The 27,936-nt window shown below is 38.0% G+C and overlaps 2 protein-coding genes across 7 annotated transcripts in view; one reads left to right on the forward strand and one right to left on the reverse strand.

Annotated features, from left to right (window-relative positions):
• The first annotated feature begins 12,880 nt into the window (after positions 1–12,880).
• The window catches only part of LOC129236036 (transcription factor IIIB 90 kDa subunit), an 89,055-nt gene continuing 73,999 nt past the window's right edge, over positions 12,881–27,936 (forward strand). Inside the window, exons 1-2 of the mRNA XM_054870213.1 lie at positions 12,881–13,651; positions 13,714–13,818. Coding sequence (XP_054726188.1) covers positions 13,210–13,651; positions 13,714–13,818 — 547 coding nt within the window. The 5' untranslated portion in view covers positions 12,881–13,209. The remainder of the gene's footprint in view (positions 13,652–13,713; positions 13,819–27,936) is intronic.
• LOC129236034 (BTB/POZ domain-containing protein 6-B) overlaps positions 18,273–27,936 on the reverse strand; it is a 42,461-nt gene continuing 32,797 nt past the window's right edge. For 3 of the 6 annotated variants that reach the window (XM_054870207.1, XM_054870209.1, XM_054870208.1), the window contains 5 exons: positions 21,522–22,043; positions 21,307–21,457; positions 21,010–21,226; positions 20,367–20,824; positions 18,273–20,303 (listed from right to left, as the gene is read on the reverse strand). In XM_054870207.1, the coding sequence (XP_054726182.1) occupies positions 19,766–20,303; positions 20,367–20,824; positions 21,010–21,226; positions 21,307–21,457; positions 21,522–22,043 (1,886 nt within the window). In that variant the 3' untranslated portion in view covers positions 18,273–19,765. Of the gene's footprint in view, positions 20,304–20,366; positions 20,825–21,009; positions 21,227–21,306; positions 21,458–21,521; positions 22,044–22,127; positions 22,262–24,642; positions 24,727–24,931; positions 25,315–27,936 lie in introns of those variants that run through there. The other 3 variants (XM_054870211.1, XM_054870212.1, XM_054870210.1) reach the window with 3 other exon arrangements.

Raw genomic sequence — 27,936 nt, forward strand, 5'->3', positions numbered from 1 at the left:
TGGGTGATTAATCAAGATTCGCAATCGGCAAATAATTGAAAAAAAAACGATTGTAACAGAATCAAAACTAAACAAAAAAAAACGAAGTTGCCTGCAAACAATTTCAAATAGGAATACAGTGACTGCTTAAATGAACAAGTACATACACTTGGTCATATGCATGTATGTATGTATGTATGTATGTATAGCCAATTAACGTCGTTTAATTGCATTTGATTGCAAGTTGCAGATAATCGAGAAAGAATACATTCCATGCTCGTTGACGGTCCAATGCTCAAACAAAAAAGGCAAACACACAGACAAATGGACAGTGATACGAAAGCGTTGCGCAGGCGCAGCCGATTCTACTATGAATTGATTATTTTTCACAAAGTTGCGGCTCGTTGGTGGCGCTGCGGTGCACCACCCATGGTTTGAAACGTAATTTTTAACCTCCTCTATTTTTCTGTTTTTAAATACGTATTTTTCTTTTTTTTCCTGAACTTTTCTACCTTACTTTTTGTACCCTTTTCGCCTCACAGTTTGCTGTCTAATTAATGCACAACATGTTGCCGTTTCGTTAAAATAAGGGCTTAACGATATTTACGAGCCCTGAAATTCACTTACAACCAGCAACTTGTGGCAGCAGCCGGAGTAGCTGCAGCGATGGTAACGGCCTGGTTGAGCTGGTTCTGCTAGCACACAAATATATATAAAATACTTAAGTATTTTCTAGAGAATGATCGAGCTTCGAATTCGGCCATAATATTGCAGTTCGGTTTCGGTGCGATTTCCACGAAAAAAGAGACGAAATTTGGGAAAATATTTTGGAATTTTTTTTTTTTTTTTTTAAATCATATAAACTTTTAATTCATATTATTATATATTTTTAAATACTGGCACCAAAACTCAATTTTTTTTAAGTGGTTTGAAAAATCATCTGCTCCTCCATCGAATATGGCTAGTGAACAATTATTCAGTGCCGAAAACCGGCTACAGAGAAGGACTTAAGTTTACATACAGCAGCACATTCTCCTATTTCCCTGAAGGTATGCAATAATTGAAAAAATGAATGTAGTTTTTTTTTTGGAGTTCATATTTATTCATAAATTTACAAAAATTAAATTATTCCACTTGCTTTGTAAGAAAAAAATTAACAAAACAACAAAAAGCGGTATGACAAAAGTCTACATAAAGGGTGGTTAAGTTTCAAGGGCCGATGTTGATTTTGAATAAAATACATTTTTTTTAGGAAATTATTGTCATTTCTCTTTATTATGATATATAATATTGGTACGTTTCATTTACGTATGGAACAAAATATCGGTCAAATGGCCGCCGCGACCTCGGCGGCACACCTCCATCCGATGGTCCAAACCTTCGATGACGCTGAGGCATAATTGAGGTTCTATGCCGTTAATGTGCTGAATTATCTCATCCTTTAGCTCTTGAATTGCTGCTGGCTTATCGACGTACACCTTTTCTTTCAAATAACCCCAAAGAAAGAAGTCCAACGGTGTCAAATCACATGATCTTGGCGGCCAATTGACATCGCCGCGACGTGAGATTATTCGGTCATCAAATTTTTCGCGCAAAAGAGCTATTATTTCGTTACCTGTGTGACAAGTGGCACCGTCCTGTTGAAACCACATATCGTCCACATGCATATCTTCCAATTCGGGCCATAAAAAGTTCGTTATAGCGAACACTATTCACAATAACTGCCTAACCGGCCTCATTTTGGAAAAAAAGTAGGCCCAATGATGCCGCCGGCCCATAAACCGCACCAAACACTCGCTTTTTGTGGGTGCATTGGTTTTTCGGCAATCACTTTTGGATTATGATTCGCCCAAATGTGGCAATTCTGCTTATTGACGAATCCACTGAGGTGAAAATGTGCCTCATCACTGAAGATGATTTTCTTCAAAAATTGGTCATTCACAGTTGCCATTTAATGTGGTCCAATGGTCAAGAGGCTTTAATTCTTGAGTCAATTGCACCTTGTAAGCGTGTAAATGCAAGTCTTTATGCATAATGATCATCAACGACGAGCGTATTGTTGGGCACCACGCCGAGATGAGGTGGACGGCTCTTCAACCACACTATCGCGAACAGCAGCAATATTTTCTGCAGTACGAGCTGTACGAGCATGCACTGGTGTTGTCATATCTCCTATAGACCCGGTTGGTTCAAACTTTTGCACAATTTTTCCGATTTTACGCACATTTGGACGATTAAATTGACCGAAAAAATCTTGAAGTGCGCGATATGCATTTTGATTTGAACGCCGGTTTTCATAATAAGCGTGAATAACTTTAACGCGTTGCTCGATTGTGTATGCATGGTTCAAATTGAGTTCACTCTAAAGTCGAAGTGTTACAAGTATGGTGGCAGGAGGTGGACAGGCCCAACTGGGGTGGTTTCCTTCAGGAATAAACAAAACTAGAGGAGGATTAAAGTACATGCAACTTTTGACGGACTGCATGTGAAGAGTGGCCGACGTAGAGTCTAGTGTTCAACCGCCTTACCGACGATTTACTTAACGGTTGTACCGGGAGGGGATCGGTACTTTGACGATAGGAAGTTTGGCTTGGGTTAAAGGGTTTGGGTTACACTGACAGGTTAAGGCTTTCGATGCTTCCTCCTCGTAAAACCAAAAAACAAAAAGTTGACGAAAGGCGATTCATGGACGTGGAAAACGTCGGGTGATAACTCTTACTAGTATTAAGACACAGTTTGTTTTGCAGAGCCCAGTCATTGAGTTCTTAGAGATAGGCTATTTTCATAATAAGTATCAATAATTTTAACGCGTTGAAGATGATATAAAAAAGGCGTCAATTTTGCAAGACTTTTTATCTGTACGAGCTGAAATTAGTGTGTATGAGACCCATATACCTGATAGGCTTCTTTATTAATAAAAAAATGCTGAATTCTTAAAAACTAATTGCTTGTTTATTACTTGAGCGCTTTAAAATGTTCGATTCGATTTCGGTTCGGCTTCGGCTAAAATCGTTCTCTAGTACTTTCATATGTATAGATATTTACAATTCGGTGCTACAGCTCATTTGCTTATGGAGTGCCTGTGTGTGTATGTGTGTATGTATTAAATGTAGAACTTTTAGAAATTCAAACCGTCTCGCAATTTGAAGACATGCCAACGTGGCCATGTCGGCTGATGATCAGCTTGAAACCTTGTCAGCGTCACTTTAATTTGAGGAACACAGTTGCTGTAGTTTAATGTGGATATTTTTTTTCTTGTTTTTTGTTTGTTTTGTTTCCTTTTATTGCCTCTGAACTGATTTTTCACTGCCATGTATCTCGCGACGGGACAGAAGCCGCCGGATTGATTAACATGTTGGACAACTTCATCTCGTTGATGTGGAAAAGTCTCTACGTACGCTCCCAGGCTACATAACCGTAGATGTATGCAAAGTGTATCAATGACAGTCCAGCAGCAGCGCAGTGTATAAAAAATGAATATTCTTATTTCGCTATTATTGGGGGCCGGTCGATGGTTAAGTGCTTGTTGTTGATAAGATCACACGGTGAGGTAACGAATGGCGTAATTGACGCCGTTTGAGGCAGAGTGGGAGTATGGAAAACGAAGTGGCATAAATTATTTGATTCCATGAATTTTATTCAAAGTAAAGTGTTTGAAATACAAATTTTTATTTTCCTTATAATTATTTATTTAGAAGGTAGATTTTTCTAAATTAAATGTATTCCTAGTAGTTACATTTATAGCAGTACAGTTAGTTTCATAAGAACTGTTTCAAATTGAGGCCGACAGCACTGTTTGTGTAAATTGCGTCCATAATCGATGATCCACTTCTTGATTCCTGCAGAACTGATTCCGATTATTGGCTCTGGTCTCTGTGGGGGGAACCGTTGATCCACAGTTGGCGCATTCATCATTCCCTTGAATCCAGCAGTGTCATAGAACCCATATATGTACGAGCTTATTCTTTATTGCAACAGAATTAAGATTGTACTTACATTCTTGAACAATCGTTGAGGTTTGCTTTGTGTTCTCCAGGGGCTTTGGCGCACTGACAGTCACTAAAGACACCAATCTGTTTCCCGCTCCATCTCCTCTCACTTATCCATTCTGCTACTTACAGAATGGCAAAAATTTCCGGATTACTCCATTGCTCACGTAATCGATATATATATATATATATATAATTGGCGCGTACACCCTTTTTGGATGTTTGGCTATGTGACATTAAATTTCCTTCTAAATGAATCTATGGGTATGAGGTCATCCTTAGGTGGCAAAAACAGTGGATACTGCTCAGATAACATCTTAAAGATTTCTCTGTGTCCAGTGTCCAATTGAAGCAAATCTAGCATAGCATTCAAGACATCGCCGGAGGCTGTACTCATGGCACCCATAATGCACAAACATACACTTCTTTTCGGTCTATATAGTTCCCGAAGTGCGGACTATGGCCATCTCCACCAAACCACAGAAGCATAAGTGATGATAAGTGTTGTGTATATCCAATGTATTTCGCCAAAGGCTCCACGGCATTGTGGAAAGATCCTCAGTGCGCGATCCACCTTCAGCGAAACATGTGTTTCCCAAGTCTTATTACTCCAAGATTACTCCTAGATATTTAACTTTATCAGAGAGACTGATTGTCACACCTTTCAGTGCTGGAAGACTAAGTCCATCCAGTTTCTGTTTTCTCGTGGACAAGTCGTCGATTTTATCCAGAATTCTCTGCACTTTCATGCAAGGCCTTCTTAAGGATTTACCCGATGTTAGCGCACAGAATGTGGTTGGTCATGAAATCCGGGTTCTTGCATCTCCGTTAGCAGAGAATCTACGACAAAGCACCACAACAGCAGAGAAAGAACAGCAACACCGGGGACATTCTCGCTTGGGCCTGATGGTAGTTAGTTCGTCACTGTTCTCACCAGCGGTTAGCAGCCTCTTACGCGTCGCCATTGGGATGGTACGTAACCAAATGTAAGACAGGGCCTCAGTCTGATGTCTCCTTCTTTCTTTAGCATTATTAGAATATTCCGTCAGGTCCAGGGGACTTAAAGTTTTCAAAGATACCTGCGTGTGCCGATCGTCTTGTAGTTGAGAAAGTGGACTTGTCTACAATGCGATGGACGAAAAAATCATTTGATGTAAAAAACGTACCACGCGAAAAGTTTCTACTTATAGAAGGTGTTCAAAGGGTAAATAGCCCAATACAGTATTTAAGTTCGTTCTTTGAGTATTAAGTGATTAAATTGTTTGCAAAAGAAACTAACTTACATATAAGCCTGAGGCCGGAATTAAATGCACTAAAGAGGAAATTTGTCAATACTTTAGGTTTTTGTTATATGGTATCTTGGTATGATACAGCTTCCGAATTTCAAAATTGCATGGTCTTAAGAACTAAAGTTGACTTCAGTAACTAATTCGCAACAAATTTGAAAATAAAAAAATCGTCCATTTTTCAAACAAATCGAAGTAATCAGAAAGAGGTGATACTAGCGGTGATAATCCAATGTACCTAAAATTTTACTGATGCTCAAAAAATCTGTTAGTCTACCTCAGAAAGAACAATAATCCTCGATCTTGAAATTTAAAGATTATAAACATAAATAATTTACCTCAGTTCTGTTAGTTCTGCCTTCTCTAAACTGGATAAAGAGGCAAAGCGAATGGGTTTGGTGGTGCACGAGGACAAAACGAAGTACCTCCTGTCTTCAAACAAACAGTCGAGTGCGCCGTATCGGCACCCACGTCACTGTAGACTGTTATAATTTCGAGGTTGTAAAAGACTCCGTTTATCTAGGAACCAGTATTAACACCGATAACAATGTCAGCCTTGAAATCCAACGTAGAATCTCTCTTGCCAATAAGTGCTACTTTGGACTAAGTAGGCAACTGAGCAGTAAAGTCCTCTCTCGACGAACAAAACTAACACTCTACAAGACTCTCATCATGCCCGTCCTAACGTATGGCGCAGAAGCTTGGACGATGACAACATCCGATGAAGCGACGCTTGGAGTGTTTGAGAGAAAGATTCTGCGTAAGATTTTTGGACCTTTGCACGTTGGCAACGGCGAATATCGCAGGCGATGGAACGATGAGCTGTATGAGCTTTACGGCGACATAGACATAGCGCAGCGAATAAAGATCCAGCGGCTACGTTGGCTGGGTCATGTCGTCCGAATGGATACAAACGCTCCGGCTTTGAAAGTATTCGATGCGGTACCAGCTGGTGGTAGCAGAGGAAGAGGGCGGCCTCCTCTTCGTTGGAAAGATCAGGTGGAGAAGGACTTGGCTTCACTTGGTGTGTCCAATTGGCGCCGGTTAGCACGAGAAAGAAACGACTGGCGCGCTTTGTTGAGCTCGGCCAAAATCGCGTAAGCGGTTATCGCGCCAATTAAGAAGAAGAATTTACCTCAGTGAGTATTCTTGCATTCTTAAAGGAATTGGGAAGTCGACCACGATTGTAATCCTTGGATGAGCCAATTGAAATGTGCCGTATTGCAAAGGAAAAGCAATTTATTGATATAGAGTCACATTAAAAAATAAAGGTGTTTTGGAGTCTCCTGGGATTAGTCGCTAAAACGACTAGGGTCAGTGGACCATCCTGTGCAGATGACTGCGGAATCTGCAACGCCATGTGATCTCAGTTTATCCTTAGAGAGAGTCATTAGCTGCCCGAACCTCCTTTCATTATAAAAGCTACCCTTCTTAGCTTTTCTTATTTCCTTGCTATATGCGGATAGAATGGTAGCGTATTTATCAGATCCTTTGGCAAATCTGTAAATATCGTCCAGTTTTAGAGAACGAAAATTACTTATTCTCACGACATCGGAACCCAATACTCGTACCCGTGCTCTAGCAAAGGCGGGACACTCACAGAGAAAGTGCTCAGTGATATCCACCTCCCCCAAGCATGGCAGGCACATTGGGTCCTCAATGAATCCAATGGTGGTCATATGCTGACCTCATCGGTTGTGCCCTGTAATAATACCAACCATCAACCGAACGTTTTTCCTTCCAAGTTTTAGTAGAAATTTGACAGTTTTCTGTTCGGACATGTCGCAAAACACTTTGCAGTTCTGCAGCGTTCTAGATCGGACCATCGCTCTTTATGTAGATTGCATACATAATTGCTGATCCATTTTATGATTCCTGCGGAACTGATTCCGGTTATTGGTTCTGGCTCTTGTAGGGGAACCTCTGATCCACGGTTGGGCAATTCATCGGCAATTTCGTTTCCTTGAACACCGCAGTGTCCTGGAACCCATATAAGTACAAGCCTGTTCTGTTTGCTTCTTCCTACATTCTTGAACAATCTTTGAGATTTGCTTCGCGTTCCCCAGGGCCCTCAGTGCAGCCTGACTATCACTGAAAACTCCAATCTGTTTCCCGCTCCATCTCCTCTCGATTATCTATTCGACTACTTTCAAAATGGCAAAAAATTCCGTTTGGAAAACAGTTACCATTTCCCCCCCATAGTGTAGTCATTCCTATTACTCTCATTTAAGTACCATCCGGCTCCAGAACCTATTTCATTCTTGGACTCATCGGTAAAGAAAATATCCGTTAAACCTCACGCAATGGAAATCTGACAGCAAATCAATTCACATATAACTAGATTATCTACTTTTTCAAGATTAACTCGCAATCCGTAGTTAAAAGGCCAGATTAAATTTCTCTCTCGAAATCCGAGATTATTAAATAACCTGAAACTATAAGCATACTTTTTGCTGTACAACCCTGTGTTTTCTGTTTTATCAATAATTACAAATGTAAGGAGAAACGTAAAATTAATTGTTTGATAGATATTTTGTATGGATATAGAGAATGAGTTAACATTAACATAACATAACATAACATAACATAACATAACATAACATAACATAACATAACATAACATAACATAACATAACATAACATAACATAACATAACATAACATAACATAACATAACATAACATAACATAACATAACATAACATAACATAACATAACATAACATAACATAACATAACATAACATAACATAACATAACATAACATAACATAACATAACATAACATAACATAACATAACATAACATAACATAACATAACATAACATAACATAACATAACATAGCATAACATAGCATAACATAACATAACATAACATAATATAACATAACATAACGTAACATAAAGTATTATTAACAAACTTGGTTTTATTTTAAATTCTTCAACTAAATCAAATTAATAATAATCAATAAGAAGGCATATGCAAATACAAATAAGTGAATTTATATATGTACATATGCGCATATACATACACATATACGCTCACTTAAGTAGGAGAGAGCAAGATGTCGAACGTTGCCGTTCGTTTGCTTTGTTTGCTTTGTCGTTCGTTCCGCGCTTTCGCAATGAGCAAGGTAACACTAATGAGCAAGGTAACGGCAATGAGCAAGGTAACACTAATGAGCAAGGCACGACACATTTTTTCGTGCGTGCAGCCTGTTAAATCGAATTATAAGACGTTATCACGTCAAAACTATATAAAATGTATGCCGGCAAAGAAAAAAGGTTTCTAGACGTAACTCTAATAAAATTTGTGTTAGATATTATTAATTATGCAGTCGTATTACAGGGAAAAACGTGTGCCCATAGACGCTTTTTCCTGTTATTGCTTATTATAAAATGTAATGTCGAATTTTGCATGCGTATTGCTGCCATAATTTTTGGTAACCTGAGTAGACGTCGTAGAGGGATTTCCTCCAGCTGTCTATTACTAGCAGCAAATTGTGCAATTAAATTAGCTATTCCTTCTCCTTGTCTTTTCTTCATTGCGTTAATAATAATTAAACAAACCAAAAATTCGAAAATATTCTACCACAGGAATTTCTATGAAGAAAAACCTCTCAAAGCAGTATTAACAGCTGATTGTCAATTTTGCAGCTAATCTGCCATATGTGAACGGATGATTACTTTTGTGAACGTACTTTTACATTAATTTTTTTAAGATTACGTACAGGACTTTTTAAAAACATATTTACTTACATATACGGCCGGATTTAGTATAATGTGCCATGGGCAATTTTTTGCAAAGTATAATGAAAGGGGGGGGGAGATGTTAGGTAGTGATTCCGGAGCAACATTTAAAACTCCCAATTATTCCGGAAATAACAGTTAGGCAATTATTCGCCTTCAAAGCGCCCCCTTCACTAAAGTTTGGCACATTACAATGAATATTTTTCTAAACTTCACTTAAATTCACAAAATGTACATTCACACGCGTGCGTTTACTTATTTTTATACTAGCAATCGAAATATTTGAATGAAAATTAAATACAAACGCATTTACCGATATCACCACTTTCCAATTTTAACCGCGAATAACAATTCATTGAAATTGACAACAGTATAGTGTTGCCGGATGCCTGCAAATGAAAATAAAAATATGAACAAAAATTAAGTATTTCAGTTCAGTGTTGATGATGGCGATGTGGGTTATGGTGCCTCCTTACCATAGTGGAAAGAATAATGAGATGGCGCCTATCGTGTTACCGTTACTTTGCGCTTAGCGAATTTGTCAATGAGTTGTGTCGTTTTAGCACCAGTATGGACATTACCATCTTCGTAACTTGATTCAGCATTTTTTTGTTTGTTATTTAGTCTCAGAGTTTTAGTTCTTTCTTCATGACATTTTTTTAGCCCCTTCTCATTAAAATGTAATGTTTATAATTTTGTATACAAATATACATTTTTTATAAACGAGTTCAATAATTCACTCAGTTTTATTTAGCTTTACTTTTTTTAACATCTGGTCGCATTGCCCGCGATGGCAGTTGTTGTTGGTGTTCTTCTGCTTTCAGCAGTCAAATCTCTCTCTCGCTACCTCAGTGTTGCCTAGCTTTGGATATAAAAACGCACCAAAATGCCCATTCTAAAAAAATAAAATACAAAATTTTTGTTGAATTACTTAAAAAAATTTGTATGCGTGACAAATTGTCTTTAAAATGTGCGTTTTTTTAATAAATGGCGTATGGTTATGTACAATTTAATTTATGAGTTTTTTGTTAAGAGAACGACTTTTTTGCTATAATTGTGGTTATGTAACAAGATGAGGTAGTCTTCCTTTTAAATCGCATTCAGTAAATTCAAACGCTTTTTAAAATGAGTAAAAAAGTTATCAATGTTAAGAAGAGTTGAAAGAAAAAGATCTAATATATTTGCCTTTCCTCCTCAAAACATCAAATTCTAAAAGAATCATCAAATTTTCATTAGCAATAAAATCTTCTCAAAGTGACTTTTTTTAACCTTCTTTTGTTTATTAATACAATTTTTTTTAGCTTACAGTTTCGGTAGCTTTAAATTAAAATAAGAAACAAACGCCAAACTTAAAATTTTCGCATTTTGATGTAAAGGTATTTCGAATAACAGGTGTTATTTTGAATAGCCCACTATTTCGGTAGATGTCACTTTTGAAGCTGTCATTTTTTGATATTTGACAAGTAGAAACTACGCCATTAATAAAAAATGGAACGATACACGCTTAAAGAACGCATTGAAATTATTAAAACCTACTATAAAAATGGTGAAAATTTGACAGAGACGGTTCGTAAAACTCTGACATTTTTGGGTCATCCTGAAGCACCTGTCGGGCCGCAATGCAGAAATTGGTGAAAAAATGCAAGCTATTGGCACAAGTTAGTGATGTGAAGAATAAAACCCGTGCACGTTGCTCAAGAACACCCGAAAATATTGTTGTTGTAGCCGAAAGTGTTGAAGAAAACCCAAGTTTGTCCATTCCTCATCGTCCTTTTAATAAGGCATTGCACAAACGTCATTACACCGTATTTTGCATAAAGATTTGGGTCTTAAGGCTTATAAAATCCAGCTAACACAAGAACTCAAGCCGGCCGATCATCAACAACGTCGTGTCTTTGCTGATTGGGTCGTTGAAATCATGAAAAGGATCCGGAATTCGATCGAAAAACCATCTTGAGGGATGAGGCCCATTTTCACTTCGATGGCTTCGTCAACAAGCGAAATTGTCGGATCTGGGGCTCAGAAAATCCAAGAGTTATTGTTGAAAAGCCTCTCTATCCACAACGTGTTACTGTTTGGTGCGGTTTATGGTCCGGCGGAGTCATTGGACCTTACTTTTTCGAAAATGAAGCTGGAGCAACATGGAGCTGGATGATTAACGATTTTTTATGACCAGAATTGGATGGTATTTATCTGGACAACATTTATTTTCAACAAGACGGCGCTACGTGTCACACAAACAACGAAACCCTTAATCTTTTACGGGAATAGCATGGAAAACCCTGTATAAAAAAGAGGTTGTCTGTAAAGTCGGTTTACTGACGATAGTTTAACGTGATAACGTCATAAGAAAATACTAATTGAATGGTTGCATTTTTCAAAAGAAAATTTTAATTTTATTTGTTTGATAGATATTTTGTATGGATATAGAGAATGAGTTAACATTAACATAACATAATATACTTTAACATAACATAACATAACATAACATAACATAACATAACATAACATAACATAACATAACATAACATAACATAACATAACATAACATAACATAACATAACATAACATAACATAACATAACATAACATAACATAACATAACATAACATAACATAACATAACATAACATAACATCACATCACATCACATAACATAACATAACATAACATAACATAACATAACATAACATAACATAACATAACAACATATCATAACATAACATAATCACGTCAAAAAATAATAATAACATTAAAACAACATTTATTATTAACAAACTTGGTTTTATTTTAAATTCTTCAAGTAAATCAAATTAATAATAATCAATAAGAAGGCATATGCAAATACAAATACGTGAATTTATATATGTACATATGCGCATATACATACACATATACGCTCACTTAAGTAGGAGAGAGCAAGATGTCGAACGTTGCCGTTCGTTTGCTTTGTTTGCTTTGTCGTTCGTTCCGCGCTTTCGCTTGCAGTTCATCCAAGGTAACGGCAATGAGCAAGGTAACGACATATGAGCAAGGTAACGGCAATGAGCATGGTAACACTAATGAGCAAGGTAACGGCAATGAGCAAGGTAACACTAATGAGCAAGGTAACGACACATTTTTTCGTGCGTGCAGCCTGTTAAATCGAATTATAAGACGTTATCACGTAAAAAAGCACTATATTTATTGTGAAGAGCAAATGGTTGGCAACACTACACAAATCAGCCAAAATATTATGAATGTCGTAGACGAAGTTGAATGGCGTAGCTGGAGTTGGATTGATGAGGGTTATTGTTTTGAAGTGCGGCCGAAGGCCACCCACGCGAAAAAAAAGTTCTATGCAAAAAAGACCCCTCTATAAAGCTTATCGAAGCGATGGAATACACTCATAAACCGTACTTTTTGGTTTTTAGTTACTTTACTATTTTTTGTGATTCTTTTTATACCATTCTTTTCAAGTTTTGTTGATATGTTTAACATCCTGCGATGCTTTTCCTCAATGTTTTTATTTTCAAAAGTCTTTCTCATTTTCAAACAGAAGTACTGCAGTTTGCAAACATCCTTTCAGTCTGTGGATACGAACTTTGTTCCTAATTGAGGTGTCAGGCAATATACTTTTCGCTAAATTACACAAATTTAACAATAAATTACTTAAAAGTGATAAGCCTCCGGAGGGTGCGGTTTTCAGTTTTAAGATGAGGATACACCCGCCTATCCGCCCTTTACAAGCTCTTTTTTCAAAGCGTGTTACATTATACTAATATATATTAATATGTACTTTTCTACAAAAAAATTTAACATTTTTGTTTACAGTAAATGCAACCGTTCAACTGAATCACCTGTAAATAAGATCCACAATAAACAAATGCCCTCCAATGTTTTGACAATTTGCAGCATTCACTTCGCGAAAATATTGTTTGCAATCGCTTAACGCTTAATAGTGTTTTCTAAACACAGAATTTGTGTGAAACTTAATTAATTTTTGAAATAATTGGAAAGTGATGTGAAGATAATTTGATAAATTAACGCGACCGTGAACAAGTTTGTGTGCTCGAGCAAGGGCAAACAGCTGATAGCATGTCAACGGATTCCACTGTGCATTAAAAAGCATTTACTTAATTATAAGGCATCAAACTTTAATAACTCATTTAGTAGTCTGCGAATTATATACGATTCCCAAAAGCACTGATTTTTCACTAACCAAGTGCGAAAATGTCTTCCGGTTTAAAGTGTCGCAATTGTGGTTCCACCGACATCGAAGAGGACAATGCACGTGGCGATGCCGTCTGCACAAATTGCGGTTCTGTGCTTGAAGATTCGCTTATCGTTTCCGAGATACAATTCGAAGAGGTTGGACGCGGTGCGGCGGCGATAGGTCAATTCGTGTCCGCCGAGTCAACGGGTGGTGCCACCAATTACGGTTATGGTAAATTTCAAGTTGGTTCTGGTACCGAATCGCGGGAGGTAACAATCAAAAAAGCCAAGAGGGAGATAACACATTTGTGCCAACAGCTGCAGTTAACACAGCATTACATCGATACTGCTTTGAATTTCTTCAAAATGGCTCTGGCACGTCATCTCACCCGTGGCCGTAAGAGTACGCACATCTACGCTGCTTGTGTGTACATCACCTGCCGTACGGAAGGCACATCACGTAAGTGGATGATATGCAGCAAAGTGAGCGGAAATCTGTAAATTTTTTTTTGTATTTTGCAGATTTACTAATTGACATAAGTGACGTGCAACAAATTTGTTCCTACGAATTGGGTCGCACTTATCTAAAACTGTCCAACGCATTGTGCATCAACATTCCCTCTGTCGGTGAGTGAGAGAAATAATTTTTATTACTATTGCAAGTAACAAAGTGTCTTCCTAAGAAGTAAAACAAAACTGCTTCTTACACCTGTGTTACACTTCCAAATACCATACAAAGTCAAGCAATACTTGGCACATAACCACTTTGAATGAAGGTACGACAATAACTAGAACCTGCCGTTTTTTTTTTTGTTTGTTTTTGAAACACTACCAGATATTACAAGTGCAGCTGGTGCTAATGTATAGGCCATCATTTGTTGTGTGTTTGGCGGAGCTCCTCTAATTCATGGTGTGAGTCTTGATCTTGTGCCACAAATGAAGGTACCTACAGTTTTATGTTGCCTCCGAATGGCAGCTGGGATTTATGAGGAGCTTTTTCAAGGCAGAAGTACACTCGTAGGTTTGTCATTATCCGCCGGGGGCAACCGTTTTCATAAGAAACCTTTTCTATCATTTGAGGTTTGATGCCCACAGTGGGTTTCGAAGGCGTAGACTACCGCATGGGAACTTTTCTTCGTCGAATAAAAAGACGAGATGCCAGCCGGTTCTACGTTACCGGAATGACTCGGGTTTTTCCCGACCAAGGGCTGCTGCCCCAGTAAACTAGCCCTGTCTAGTGAACAGCAGCACCTAGTGATCACGAGATGTTCGTTCCCACGACAGTCGGTTCCACGTAACCGAACGATCCAGATTTATAACCGGCCAAGGACTGCCACTTAAGCAGCATTCCTCGTATATGCATGGGGAATGCTACACAGCAACAGCAACGAGATATTCGGAAATCACCCGCAATATTTCGAAGTCCAATATCTAAACGAAGGAGGAGGGAGTTGCCATAGTTTGATATCCATGCTCTCCTATTTTTCAGGTCATTCATTTAGAGCTGAGCGGAGGGCCACTGATTTCTTACTCCAATGATTGCTCTATATTGACATTGTTGGCTTTATTATTGTTGTTGTGATAGTTTACAAAGCCCTGTTGGGCGCTCGTCGTCGTCGATCGATGGGTGTTGTAAATCGATTGATTCAAATTGTAATTGTAAAGTAATTGATAATCCTCCAAGCTAATTCCCTTTTTCGGAGTATGACACTCTCCTTCTAAATTCACGGTGACCCTTTTTACAACATGAGCTGAAAGAGTTCAAATTCCAACTGAATGTGCAAGTCGATGGCAAATGAACTCTGACTGTCCACAACCCTAAGTTGTTGGTTATCACTTTGGATAGTTTGCTCTATTTGGCGCATATAACTGCGATCGGCACTATTGTCCAAAACCACAACAAGTTACTCAAGTCCATACCCAATGACACCGAAACGTTGCTGGCGGCCTCTAAGGCGAATGACCAGTCGGCTTTTAGCTTCGCTGGAAGGTTGGTATAGCAGCATAAAGATTCCCATACATGTCGAAGACTTAGCCATTCCACGTCACGAGATGATATTCACCAGCCGACCTTCCCGCCGAGACTGCAGATGGGTCCGCAAGTTACTTGTGTGGTCGATACTCGAGATTAAAACTCAAAACAGAGGAGAATAAATGCCGCAGAGTGCATTCCCTTTACCTTTTCTTTTCAACTTCTACATATCGAAGCTTCCTCAACCACCAGAGGGAGTTTCACTGATATCATATGCCAACGACAACCCTATTAACCACCTGGACGAAGGAGTTCAAACTACAGCTAAAGGTTAAAGTCGACGGCACACTAATACCGACTGTAAACAACTTAAAAATATTGGAGTAACCTTCGATAGTTTGCTCTCCTGCTCGACGCATACAGTTGCAATTGCCATTAAGGTCCAAAATTCCTACAAGATCATCCAATCGCTATCCATTAGCACTTGTGACAAGTACAAAGAAATGTTGCTGGTGACATTTAAAGCGACCGTCTGGTCTGCTCCGAGCTTTGTAGTGCCATCTGGCCACCAGGCTTTAGTGATTCGCAAGGGAGCAAGGCCGAAACTTGCATGAGTACTACCCTCTGAACAGCCACGGGATGCGTTTTTATGTATCCCCTAGAATATTTCCACAGCAAGGTTATTGTGCTTCCAGCTAAGGAGCATAGCAATGCCGGCGGAAAACTCTGCAATCTGTGCAACGCACCTGCGCTCTCATAGTGGCTTCTTCATACAGAACAGTATCTGAAGCAGCGGTGTTAGTTTTCAGCGGAACCATCCCTATAGATATTCTAGCACAAGAGCGCAAACGGAGATGGGAGGCAAAAATCACAGGAATCCCAGTTCCTCGCTTCTCCAATATTAGAATCCAATCGCTCACACTTTGGCAGGCGAGATGGAATTCTGAACGGTACAGTAGATGGACAGGGAGACTAATACCCGATCTAAAAAAGTGGATAGAAAGAAAGCACGGTGAAGTTAACTATTACCTCACACAGTTTTTGTCCGGACATGGGTCCTTTCGCAAGTACTTGTGGCGAATGGGAAAAGTGAGCATACCAAACTGCATGTAAGGACATACTAAGTATGATGATGCGGAGCACTCCTTCTTTAAATGTGAGAGGTGGAACATAGAGAGAACAGCTCTGCAACGAGCTATTGGTGGATTTACACTTGAAGAAGTGATCGAGAAAATGATGATGAGCAAAGAAAAATGGAAATCCATCGCAAATTTTGTGGAGGATATTATCCGAAAAAAGAAGCGTGAACTTGTAAACTTATATTAAAGAGCATTGAGCATATGTTTCTCAAAACAGGCGACCCTGGACGCAGGGTGAGTAAGTAAGTGTTCTTCTTAGGACGCCGTCTTGGCCCTCTACCTCGAAGCAATGCGGAAGCAGTCCCACGGTGGAGGGAAAAATCCAAGAGAAGAGGAGGGATATTTTTAGTGGAATCACCACAGACGTAGTAGCGACGGTTACTATATGGTGCGAAGGCATTTTTAACCCAACCTCACCGCCAAAAAAAAAAAGGAGCATAGCAAGATACTCAGCAAGCAACTCCTGCCGGGTTGATACCGCAGGAACCACCACTTATTCACATACACCCTTTATACCCACTCACCTAAGACCCTTCTTCGTTTGAACCCTTCTTATTTTTTGATCTTTTATACTTAGTCTTGCCATAAATTCTGTGACAAATTTTACAATGCATACGGCTAGAACAAATTCGCAGAAAAAAGTTACTAAAAGTTCGTTACAATTGCTTTTGTTCGTATGCATTTTCTACTCAGTTTCGTGGCAAATTGTGCTTGTTACCAATGCAGGGGGGAGTTAAGGAAAATCCAATTGCAGTGATTGCATTACCAAAGTGTGGTAAAAGTGTAAGTGACAGACTGTCTGAAGTGACAGTCTCAAAAAGAAGTGGTCGTCTTCGCGTGATTCGAACCAGTGCAGCCATAAAAGGCGTTCGAGAAAGAATTCCAAAAATCCCCTTAGAAAGAATAAACTCATGTCCAGGGAAATGAAAGTATCGGCCAGATACATGTCAAGACTAATTGGAAAATATCTCCGCTGAACTGGTCATCTTTTGACAGCGCGAAGAAAAGAAGAAAATTAGACTCGACAGATGCCAGTAGCTTCTTCGGTGGAGCGCTCAAGCAGTTGATCGGTACCCTGTTCAATGGAGAGCCTTGGATCTTCCAACAAGATACCGCTCCAGCCCATAAGACAAAAACCCCTCAGCAGTGGCTAAACAATATTCCTGGGTTCCTAGCCGCAGAAGATTGGCAGTCTGGAAGCCCAGATTTGAATTCATTGGAGAACAGTTTGCGATATTGAAAGACATGGCCTGTCGAAGAGTTCACTAAAATTTGGAGAGTCTCAAACAATCTTTGGTTCGAACAGCGACGTCAATACCAATAGCTGAATGGCCTAATCGTTTGAAGGCTTGTGTAAAAGCAAATTGCGACTATTTCCAGTGGAAATTAAAAACTTCTATTTTTAATATTTGCATGATTAAATAAAACTAACTTCATTAAAAAAGTATTATAATTTCATGTCTATAATGGACTTAACTTGTAACAGAACTTATGGCAGGACGAAATATATATATACCATATATATATTATTGGCGCGTACACCCTTTTTGGGTGTTTGGCCGAGCTCCTCCTCCTATTTGTGGTGTGCGTCTTGATGTTGTTCCACAAATGGAGGGACCTACAGTTTCAAGCCGACTCCGAACGGTAGATATTTTTATGAAAAGCTTTTTCATGGCAGAAATACACTCGGAAGTTTGCCATTGCCTGCTTTTTCCATCATTTTGAAGTTTCATGCACGGATATTCGAAGCTGCGCACTCCCTAATGGTAGTCACGCACCAATCATTCGGCAACGGCGGCCGATTGGGTTCATAAATAACACAATATTCCTCTGAAACATCGACCTATATAGGATTACTTGTAACCAAGCTGACTGAGGGCGCATTTATTCCAAAACATATAATTATTAATCTATGAAGAGTGAAAACTTTAATTGGCACTACTGAAAATCGACATAATAAAAACACGCAATTAAAAGTAATTAAAAAATCTCTAATATCTTTATTCATAATTTTTGACAGATTAAATGAGATTAAAAAGAACTTACTACATAGCAGCTACCGAAACTAAAAAAAGGATTATCCTTCCTTTTCGTACAAAAAAGCATATTAGATCAAATAAAAGCGCAAAAAGTACAAAATTGCTTTTGACTTAAGCAAAAATCATTTATATTATAGTATTTGTGCATTGATTGAGTGTTGCATTAACTGCTTGCTGGCCTTTCCATTTCCATTTCCATCTTAAGACTGAAACGCAACAACACCATACAACCAAAGAGAAGCAAAACAAAAACAAAAAAAAAACAAATGAGCAGTGAAAATTTCAAAATAAATGCAAGTCCTTAAATGATGACAATGCAGTTGTACATAGATTAAAAATCTTAACTTTTCCAGTATTGATTATATGTATGCATGTACGCTTCAAATACACGTGAGACAAACGCTAAAATTCTAAGAGAGTGCGCTAATTATTTGCTCGACTATAAGTTATAATTGTATTTGGTTTACTCATGAAACTCTTTAACTGCTTGCGAACTCAACTAATTTTACTACATTAATGCCCTTTCGTCAAAAACTGTGCATATATTTTTGCATTCTAGTTTCCAATGTATGAATAGATGATATTTTAGATAAGCATAAATTGTTTTTTTTTTTTAATTTTACTTTTTTCTTCTTCTTCTTTCCTTTCGGGTATATGAAAAAACTATTGGAAAAAGTGTTATTTTGCCCTTTAAGCATTTATATGGTTGTATATGTGTATTAGTGTGTCAATATGTATGCAAATTTTAAATATTATTGCGCCCTACTCATAACTTGGCTCTGCGTAGTTTATGATTTCATAAATACTAGATAAATAAGTAACTTTGTAGTAAAATGTTTCTTTCTTCGTTTATGTCAAATGCATGACTGCCACTAGGTATGTAATATGCAATTGCTTTTTTGTTTACATTTTGTTTGCCAGGTTATTGTTTACGTTTACGTCTCATCCAAAATACTACATTCTACAAGTCTTTCAAAATCGTATGCAATACATATTTCAGTTATATATTTTGCTTAGTGTTTCTTTTATGCTTTTAGAATTTGTTTTTACCAAATTTGATTGCCTTATTTTTCTTTGCTTACACTTTTCTTAGACACTTTAATGCGTTATTTTGTAAATGTTAATCAGTTTATGTAATTTTTTCGTTTCATCTTTAACTGCAATGTTTTGATATTCACATTGCCCTACGCGCTGAATAAAATTTCGGCATTGCTTTTTTTTTGTTTCAAGTATTTTTGTAAATAATGCCTGTATTTAATTGTATTTGGTTGTCTATTCGCTCACTTCTTGCTTTACACTATTTATTCATCTCAGTTTTACACTAAATTTCACATTGAAAAACCATAGGTTGCCATTATTTGTTCTCCTCGTTTTCGCCTTCAAAATAGCTCCAATTCATCGCCTTTGCAATACTCTGCCATATCTCATGCACTCAAGGCGCCACCCCCATCACTACCACCGCTGCCTAACAAGTCATCACAATTTACGTGTAAGCCGCCGCCAACCGATGCGCCACTACCGCCCGTGTCGCCGCCGCTGCTACCAGCTCCGATTGGCGTGGGGCACAGCGAATTAGTGGGTGAATTCAAGGCCGTCACAATTGTGGGCCCGTAAAATATCAGTTCAGGTATTTGGCCACCCTGTACGCCGGTGCCGTTTGTACTCTCTGATGAGCATTGGAACTGGAATGTTACATTGCCCATGCACACTTCGGACATGCCCTCTTGGCCGAAAAAGCTCAACTCATTGCCATCCAGTATTACCGAGGCGGTGTAGTAGCATTCCGGCTCAATCTGTATGGGATTTTCGAAGAACACATGGAATGTATTGCTTGAGCCATCAGAGAAAAATTTTGTTTCATTTTCAGCGAGCGTGCGTCCGAGACGTTTCAGTTCGATTTTTACTTTATAATTAGCAGCACCAGTCGAGGAACCATACAGACCGAAACCGACAATGAAAATTCTAAGAGAATAAAGGGTGTTGCTTAAAAACAGTAATATAATTTTTACTTAGTCCAATACTTACCTACGATCTACCGAGAACTGTATTGAGTCACAGCGTCCGCGATAACGCCATTGGTTCGAGCGATAAGCGCATGACTGAAAACGATGACAGACTTGTGTTTTGAGACCGGCACGCGGGCGTGTTGAAAAACTTAAATGCGGTTTGGATTGTGCGGTAAAATGCAAAAATATATCAATAGTCTCTTGTGATGTGAGTATGCCCGTTTGGGCGACGCCATTTGCAAACTCCTCCAACGTCATGGTTGGCATACGTATTAAATGCAATGCTTGACCCAACATGCTGCGCTTATTCTGTGAATTCGCATCAATTCCCATTTTCTGGCAAGCATTCAGAGCCCAATTGAGAGCTGCTTCAAAGAGATGGATCTCCTTGCAGTTGAGCGTCTCGCGCGACAATATCGACTCGAATGTCTTCAGGTCGATGTCAACAAAATCTTCCGATTTAATCGCCATTTCGGCCTATAAGTGAAAAGTAGATAAATATTTAGCACAAGCCCAAGAAAGAGTGGATAAAAAATCGGCACAAAAGCACGCCAATACGTTAAATAATAATATTAATAAAAAAAGTAGTTTCTATTAAGCTAATGCACTTATCATTTTGCTTGGCGGCTATATTGAAGGGTAAAATAAGTGTATTTACGTACTTGTGCATCGATTACTTCCCAGCAACGCTGCATCAACTCGGGCTCTTCGAAAAGACGCGATTGACTGAGAAGTAGACAGGCGTTTTTTGCTGTCAATTTGACCTCTAAATAATTGACGCAAGCGCGTGCCAAATGTGGCACAATATACTTTTTGGCCGCATACAACGTAGCTAAAATGTTATCAGGTTCCAATTGAATCTCATCACAATATAGGTATCTATAGGGAAAGCAATAGAAAGGGAAGCAAACACCTTAATATATAAAATATTCAATTAGAATTTCAATACACCGCTCTACCTTAGCAGCGTTAAAAACGCTGATGGCTCGACGTCAGGCACTTTAATTTCCTGTTTGTTCTCGGCCAGTCCACCATAAAACATAGCGTAGAACACCGAACTGCCCGTGGCCAGGATATACTTATGCGCCGGTATAATTTGCACGCAATCCGCTGGTATAAACAATTTAAAAGCACTTTTACTTTGGAACATTTACAATTGGGTTGTGTAACATACCAAATTCTCCTCCCACAGCAAATTTTACATCCGACATCAATTCATTATTAAACATAGCAGCGTTGCGCTCGAGTACCGTCGCCTTGGTGGCCTGCCAGTTGGGATCGGCCGTATCAACTGCATTTGTAGCTGAATTGTTTGACTGATTGGCCGCTCCAGCTGTACAAACATATGAACCACTGCCACTACCACCGCTGCTACTGCTACCGCCAGTTATAGCATTCGATGAACTCGATGGCAAACAGAAGAGCGCTGAAGTGCTAATAGCACCCGGCGATGCAAGTGGCGACGACGGTGCGCTGATTGGCTGCGTTATTTGTATATTATGCTCACCGCTGCCAGTTGCAATGCTGCTAGTACCGCTAGTAGATCCACTGCCGCCGCCGCCGCTGCTGCCGCCACCACCTGCTGAGGAAGCAGCACCTAATGCAACCATGGCGCTGCGTTGTTGCTGTTGATGGTGACAATTTGAGGAATTGTTGTATGGCGGCGATAGACTATTGCCATTGTTTAGCGTTTCCACTGTAACGATAATATTTGCAAACACAGTTGTGTAGATAATAGATTAGTAAACTTGAAACCTAGATAACACACGAGCATGTTTACAATTAAATTTAGTTGTGTTAGCACGAAATAATTTTCGAAAATCGAAATGCCCTTTCGCCGCTTTATTAAATGCCGCTGACTTGGTGGTGTTTTTACTCATTATACAATTAAAATTCTAACTTTTTTCCTTTTTCTAGAATGTTTATATGCTTAAATATATTCAAAATATACATTTCTTGTATTTAAAAGAAAATAGGTTGTTATTTTGTTGTGACGTATCCGAGTGGCTTTTAGCATTTGATGTATTTCTCTCAAGTGAGTTTAATTATATGCCCATTTTATTTTAAATCGATTCAACGTTGAGGGTGTATGAAAAATTTAGCTTATCAGTAATTGTCGGTTAATTTTTCGGTGTATGCTTATTTCTGGGAAATGCGCGGCAGCTACGTACATTGTCCAGTTCTGCATTTCCCCTATTACACCGATGCACAGTGTGACTATTTTCACTTTTAGGATGCCAAAATTAATAACAGCCAAACCAATGGAGCAATTCATTTCAAATTTTGCAATGTGGTTGCAGATACCTAAATCTGATTTGAGAATAAAAATGGGCGTGATACGCCCACTTTTTCTCTTTGCCCACATATAAGGTAGAATTTCACATAATCATATTTTCTACTTTAAAAGTATTATCCAGTGCCAATTTAAATACAAATTGCTTAGATTTCTTAACTTTAGCTTAGAGGCTTATGACTAATATTTAAAAGATTTCATTCAGCCCCTGGGTACCTTTTTATACTACATTATACTGCTCAATGAAGGAGATAATCACAAATTGTTTCAATGCCAATAAACACAGCACCTCTTGACGGTGAAGACAAACACAGCTCTTTAAATAACATTGCGGAATTTCTCTTACCGTTTGATCTAAGTCCCATTTCTGCCGCCATTAACACTTGTTCGCTATTTGATACTGCTAAAAGACTCTTTGCTTTTCTTTTCTTTGTGCGAAGAGAAGATTCGGAAAACGCCACATGTGGTCTACCTACATTGGATCTAATAGAGGATGAAGTTGATGGCCCAACATCAAGACGGTATTTTCCAAAATCTTCACTCTTGGAAAACCAACTATAATTACGGGCTAGAACACGGGCCTTAACTCGGCAAGACCCCTCCCACTTTGAAGAAAATTGGTAAGACAGTTTTTTTATACGCTCTCCTGGCTTTTTAGTATCCACGTCTCTTCCGATTACCGCAAACATTTTCTCTAACCCCGCATCTCGACGCATTTCTTTTGAGCTCGTCAGCCAAATTTCAAAAAGTTCTTTCCGAGGAATCGCCATGAAAACTTCTTTTAAAGCGGTGGTAGCAAATTGTAGCAAAATTTTATTCCAGTATCTGAAACACAGAATCCTAAAGGTCGTTTCGCTGTTAAAGAATGGACGGAATTCGATGGACCAATATAAGTTTTCCTCAGTAAAATATCAAAAATAATATTAAGCTATGGCTGTTTTACTGATATTTTACTGAGCGGATTTGTATCGATAGTAAAAACTTTATAATCCTCTTACTTACCCCTGAAGTACAAAATTGTTGAAATTTAATCAGTAAATACTCAATTTTATGATATTGATACTTATTCGTATTATATCTTTTGACAAACTTCACAGCGATGTTCGGATAATAAATAAAAATTATTCAATTGACACACCGGCTTGTGTTTGTAAACGGTTATCTTTCTTAAAAATATTGTTTTGATAAATTTTGAGTACACTGTCGTAAAATTTGGTAATTTTTACACAACATACCGAAAGAAAATCATTTTCGCAGAACTTTTTTTTTTTAATTTTGGCATCCTAAAACGATAAAAAGTCACAGTCCTACACGTCGGCTGACCGTCTTTCATTTAAAAATATATAAAAAATCTAACCAACACTGCTATATTCTTACATTTAGAACTTCTTTGGAAAGAAATATTTTTTTAAATGCTTTCGTGCGTAATCATTTTCATATTTACCATTTTTCCATTCAAGCCAAATTTCTCGTTAAATATGATACAACTCTGAGACCAAATACATAGCCGATTCTTTCTTCCTTATAAATCGGTGTGCAATAGCCATAGTGACATTTCATTTGGAGGGGAAGTTGCAATATTTTACAGAATAAATGTTCACTTGAAACATTTTGGCAGTAAGAAAAACATCTGTTTTCAAGCGTGTGATCGCACAATAAACAAATGGAATGAAATTTAGTACAAAGTAAGTGACGTTATTACACCATTGGTGATTATGAAGTTCGTGCAACAACAATTCATGTTTTGGAGTTTACCCCTCTGGTCCTTAGAACCATGCGTTTCTTTATGGCATTCAGACATTGCATTATGATTATGCCTGCTGAACATTTCAGAATTTAACTGGCAGATGTTCGCACCTGCGCCGAAACCCTAATTGGTTAGAGTTATGTCTAAGTTCATCACTTTAAATTTTGTTATATAGTGTCCCAGTTTTGTAATAAAACTCAAAATTATGTTTTTACATAGTAATAATATTCTTTGTTTCAAAAATCTGATTTTCACCTTTTCGAAATAAACTCATCTCCTTCATTGTATTACTTTTTGTCGAATTGCCTAAACTTTCACTAACTACTTCAATTTAACGCACTCATTTTTTATCTTGTCCCCACAATATTCGCTTACCGACACATATCAAGCAGAAAATTGCAATGGAGTCGTGAAAAAAATCAATACAAATGCAACTTAAGGTTCATTGCATGCATACATACATATATGTATGTAGTTAGTTAAACAAAATATGTAGCTCGTTATTTTTAGCAATCCGCTGCTGGCAAGTGTCTCTTACACCTACCATTTATCCAGGCATTCATTTGTGAATGCGACATCGCCTCCTGGTTCCGCTTGTTAATAGACTTCAGCGAAAGCCTACTGTTATTTGCCATTGAAAAAGGTGCTGCACCAAGGATTGAGTATTATTGGTGGGGGGAATAAAAGTATACACAAAAACTTGCAAAGGTTTCACAGGAAATCACTGGAATCGTTTAAGCACCAACAAATCAATATCGAACATAATAATCCAAAGCAACAGTATTTTCTTCCTTTCTTTAACAATTGTTCCATAAAAATTATTATTTATCTACACTTTTACTGGTTTTTCATAAGTTTTCTCTATCGCTGCCATTTTTAATACATTTCAATCAAGACTATTTGCTTTTGCACTGCATTTCTGCTTTGAGAATTTCGTGTATAAGAGAAACGACAATTAGGGCTTTGCTAGTGCTGCCAATTTATTGGAGACTTTCGCAGCATTTAATTTGAGTTCAATGCGTTAGGTGCTTGCAATTTAATATTTTTTAAATGTTATATATTTTTTACGACGTTTGTTACCGCCGTTAAAAGCTACTACATCCACCGTTACAAGCTAGTACATTCATGGAAGATTTTATTGTTAAATAATAAAGCTATTTAATTTTATTACTTGAATTGGTGGTGTGTGGCAGCACAGACTGAACTAGATTTACTTTCAATGTTCACAGCAAATGTGTATGAGTGGAATAGTCATAGTGTACGTTAACAGAGTTGCATGATGTGTAGGAATGCTAAATGTAAAAACTTAAGTATGACATAAGTCGAAAATTGCACGATTTGAAAAAGATAAAATAATAAAATGTGTTATATCAAAAAATTTAGTATTTGCTTGCGCCATAACTATAAAAAAATGTTTGTTTGTTGATTTTCAACGTTTAGTTTAACTTATTTGCATATGGTTTTACTGCTCTAAATAGAAATCCAGAAAAGTATGTTATTTAAGATAGAAAAACCCTCTAGTTTTCCAACCGGTAAATGATATAATCAGCCAGTTATGCGGAAAGTAGTACGGCCCGATTCTTTCAGGTAATCTCCACGTACACTTTTGGATAATACTTTGAAATCTGGGCCATTCCGGTAAAGTATGCTGGACTATCGTGGGAATGAATATTACTGAATAGCATCACTCCTGCGATATAGTGTCAAATGTTTGCCTTATTGTTAAGAAATCTCCAAAATAAGTTTCGTGGAACATAAATGTGTGAGCCTATTCGAGGCACGTAATAAAAGACGTAGTAGTGCAGCACTTATAAACTTTTGAAACCCTGTTGCAAATGCTAAGCTGATGATCTTCGGAACTTATTTTGCATAGTTAGGTAAAGCTGAATACCTAAGAAAAAATAATGTTTTTGTTGTTGTTGTTATTGTAACGGCATAAACTTTGCCCATACATTCACGTGGAATGCTGATGGAGGGATGCAGAAATGCTCGTATGCCCATCGTTTTTTCTTGTGCCTCCTTGTGGCCTTGTTTGGCTGATCATTCGCAGGATGTGACCATACCAACGAATTCTTTGTGCTTTAACGTATCTGATAACATTTGCACTTCTGATATGTAATTGTTTCTCACTTGTTATTGTATCGAAAGCGGTAAGTATCGTCTTCAAGTCGTGCCGGGACATATATCACTCTGAGAATCTTTCTTTCGAAACAAATTCTTTGATTGGCTTCATTGGATTTCAGTACACAGACTTCGTAGCTCTATGTGAGTGTAGGTCTTATGACGGATATAGTCGAAGTTTCAGGTTTCTAGAGAGTAGTCTCGATATCAAGTTAAGTATTGACTATAATGAATTCTAACGATTTACTTCAACTTTTTTGTAACAATTCAAGTTTTCGCGTAACTACTTTGGCGAGCTTGTCTGCGCAGTTCATCAGAAATCAGCTGAACCCTTTCACCCCAAGGCAGAATTATTAAAGGTGGTGTTGGTTAATCAGCTGATTTGTTTTTTTCTTTCGCTGTGTCCATGTAGCTGTCAGCACAGAATAAAGCAAGGCAAATCAATTTTTTGTTTTCTACTTTTCCAATACTTTGCAGTGACAATCAAACGTACAAAACATTGTTGCTGGTCTAGTGCCACCACCTTCAATGAATGCACCTTGGCTCACCCTCCCTTTTTGTGAGCGTAGGAAACGTCACGCATTCGCCTGGTCAGAATACAACTGTTGAGAAAAGAACACAATAATTTGACAGCCTTGGCGCAAGAAATGTGACTTCATTACGTGCAAAAGAAAACTATAAAACAGCAATTTTTTTTATTTGCTCCAATTTTTCTGCACGCATCTGTGCGTACTTAGCTGGTTTCAATAATATATTCGCTTCGCTTTGCTGATATGCGAGGTTTTGTTAAAAATATGCTTTATATTTATCAGTACATTAATTTTACTGTTTGGCCGGTTTGTTCGCTATTTGTCTACGCTTTAAGTATTGACTCTTCTCATTGCCTTCTCCCATTTTCCATATTTGTCAAAGGTTTTCAGCTTTTTTTTTTTTTTTAGTTTGGCTTTTGTAGACAAATCAACAACAACTAAAATTTTAGTGCCTGTGACCTTCAAAACGCTCACAAGGTCTCATGCGCCACACCCCGCGCTATTAAAAATTTAATTAGAGACAACAGAGAGTAGGCGGTAAGCAAAAGCTTGACCATTTCCAACTCTTCGATCAAAGATAAAATAGTTCTCTTAAACTAACATTTAACTGTTTAAGCAACAATTCAATTTGAAAAATTTGTTTGTGTATACTTGTGAGGCCAAAACCAATTTACTTAGATGAAATGGAGATACAAGTACAAACAAGGAAGTAAAATTCTAAGGCCATCAGAGTATTTATGACGTGTAAATCAATTGCGGATGTACACCGAAATTACTGCACTGGATGTAAACGCCTGTGTTCAGACCTATGATTTCTGACGTGGCTGTAGTCCGGGAGAATTGTACGATGAAACAAACAGTCATTAACTAAGACTAGCGAAGTTACTATGGGTATCCA

Source organism: Anastrepha obliqua, chromosome 1, assembly GCF_027943255.1.
Source record: "Anastrepha obliqua isolate idAnaObli1 chromosome 1, idAnaObli1_1.0, whole genome shotgun sequence".
In the NCBI taxonomy this organism is placed as follows: Eukaryota; Metazoa; Arthropoda; class Insecta; order Diptera; family Tephritidae; genus Anastrepha; species Anastrepha obliqua.